Below are 2,500 nucleotides of genomic sequence, written 5' to 3'. Positions count from 1 at the left end.
CCAATGTACATAAAACGATTAACTGGAACAGATCCTTTAGATTCAAGCACAGGAAAAAAATTCCCCTTTGATATGAAATGAAATAGAAGAGAGGTTTATCCAAAATTAAAAGTCAACTCAAATGTTTGGACGCAATGAGCAGAAAGACGTCAGATTTCTATAGTCACAGAGGATTAATCCTAACCTTGCTTCTATTCTCGCGACTGTATTGGTTCACTTTGGTTTGAACTGTTTCTTTTTGAAAGAACTTTGATCGTGATGAATGCCGAGGACACACTTATTCAAAGATGTATTGATTCTGTTCACAAATGAAAATATAAAATAAAATAAATCGAGTCTATGAAGAGATAAGAAAGTCATTTTAGCACTGAATCACAAAAATTTGTAAAAAAAAGTATGCCTTTGTGATACGAAAATCTCGTTAACTATCAGCGATTGAAATTTGAGGTTCGTATTCAACAACTGGAATTTTTTATTGAGGATCTTTGCGGTGTTGCTTGGGATGAGAATATAAATGATGTATTGTTTCGTAAAAAGAAAACCGATCAAAGGAATTATCTGGAATCTCTCGTTTTGACTCACATGAGTTTGCAAGAATGAACAGACAAGAGGACTTACCAACATAGAACATTGGGATTTTGAATAGTATCTTTTTTTTCGGAGCTCTGTCTCTAGGCCAGCCATTGTTTTAATATGATTTATCGTTTCAACATTTCATGATTATTTTTCATGGGAAGCATTCGTGTAAGAAAATATAATTAATTTGGCCTAAAGTTAAAAAATGTATCCAATTGTTTATGTCTATACAAAAGTCGTTGGTAGTGATAATTCATTAGATTTTTCGAAGTTTCGTTAGTTGGGGGAATGGTCAGATGATATGAGCATAATTAAGTCAATTCTATGGAATGAAAAAAAATAGCAAATATTATATTGGAATTGGGATTACAGTGACATTTGATATTATATATATATATATATATATATATATATATATATATATATATATATATATATATATATATACACACACTATAGTGTGTATATGTATGTAAGTGATATACATACGCATTTATATAGATATATATCTATATATATATATATATATATATATATTATATATATATATATATAATATAAGGTGAATATATATGTGAGTGCGTGTTTAATTCACCATATTATAGTTTGGTGTCTTCCAACAGGACCAGTAGTTTTCCCTTAACAGATCAGTTGTGTTTTGGGATTCCCACATACTATAAGTGGTATACCTAATAAATTCCACATACACACCCACAAACAAGTCAAAGGAATAAAATGCCAAAAGCGGAATACTCACAGTTCATGTCAATCATCACCGGGGCGCTCTCGGCCGACGTCAAATTGGTATTGGTGGATTCGCAAGTGACCAACTTTTTTAGATCGGCTCGCGTGAACGGTCCCAGAGTGAGGGTATTCTGCACCGAGAAGTTGGCCGTATTCGGGTGTTTTTTGGTCCCCTTCAGGATCCTATTTTTGGGGGGCTGGAGGTCAATGTTCCTGGAAACTCGCATCGGTCTCCTGGTGGGAGGAGGTCCCTGGAGAAATGTATTGGAGATCGCTAAGGGCTTGGAATGCGCGCTCGCTTCCTCCACGATATTGGCCGCCTCCTCCGGATCTTCGTCCATCTGATCGTCGATGAGGCGGCCATCTTGGTACCACAGCACTCGGGGCCGAGGCCAACCTGGGCGTTGGAAGAGAAGTAAAGGATTATTATTTATATGTATAATATAATATATGCTTTATTTTATGGCATGGATAATGCCACTTCTGATATGGTTATCGGGGTCTATTCCTTCGACTGGTATAGATTTCATTAAAGAAAAATTACATTTTTGCGTATATATATATATATATATATATATATATATATATATATATATATATATATATACTATATATACATATATATAATATATATATTATATATATAGATAAATATATATATATATATAAATATATATACATATTAATATTTATATATATATATATATATATATATATCTATATATATAAATATATATATACATACAAGTATGGAGACAGGAGCAATTACTCAGGGATAGACATATTGGAGTAGGGAGACGCGTTCTGTCATTCCATCCATTTATTAGCGCCGACGTTTCGTATCAGCTTGATACATTTTCCAGGCTGAAACGATTACACATCAATTGCGTATAAGTAAGATACACACAATGTTTACCAACACCAAAATTAAAAACCTTTTAATAAATTAAGAATAAAAACAGAGTAAAAACAGAAACACAGAATAACAGTGAAAGGGCTAGGAGCGAATACAGAGAAACAAATTAATTAAAAATAATAATAATATAATAGAAAAATATATAATAATAATAATAATAATAATAATAATAATATAATAATAATAAATAATATTTGGTAGAAGACCCTCTTTTAGGCAAATACTGTTAAAAAGAATGGCAGAATTAGCGAGTTTGATTTTTAT

At 31.8% G+C, this 2,500-nt stretch overlaps 1 protein-coding gene across 1 annotated transcript in view; it reads right to left on the bottom strand.

Moving 5' to 3' along the window:
• LOC135216874 (nephrin-like) overlaps window positions 1-2,500 on the bottom strand; it is a 203,048-nt gene that overhangs the window by 55,556 nt on the left and 144,992 nt on the right. The window contains 1 exon segment of the mRNA XM_064252388.1: window positions 1,334-1,717. Within this exon segment, the coding sequence (XP_064108458.1) occupies window positions 1,334-1,717 (384 nt within the window).

The sequence above is a fragment of the Macrobrachium nipponense genome, chromosome 6 (genome assembly GCF_015104395.2).
Source record: "Macrobrachium nipponense isolate FS-2020 chromosome 6, ASM1510439v2, whole genome shotgun sequence".
Lineage (NCBI taxonomy): Eukaryota > Metazoa > Arthropoda > Malacostraca > Decapoda > Palaemonidae > Macrobrachium > Macrobrachium nipponense.
The sequence above is the reverse complement of the archived record's forward strand: the minus strand, read 5'-3'. Positions and strand labels throughout refer to the sequence as shown.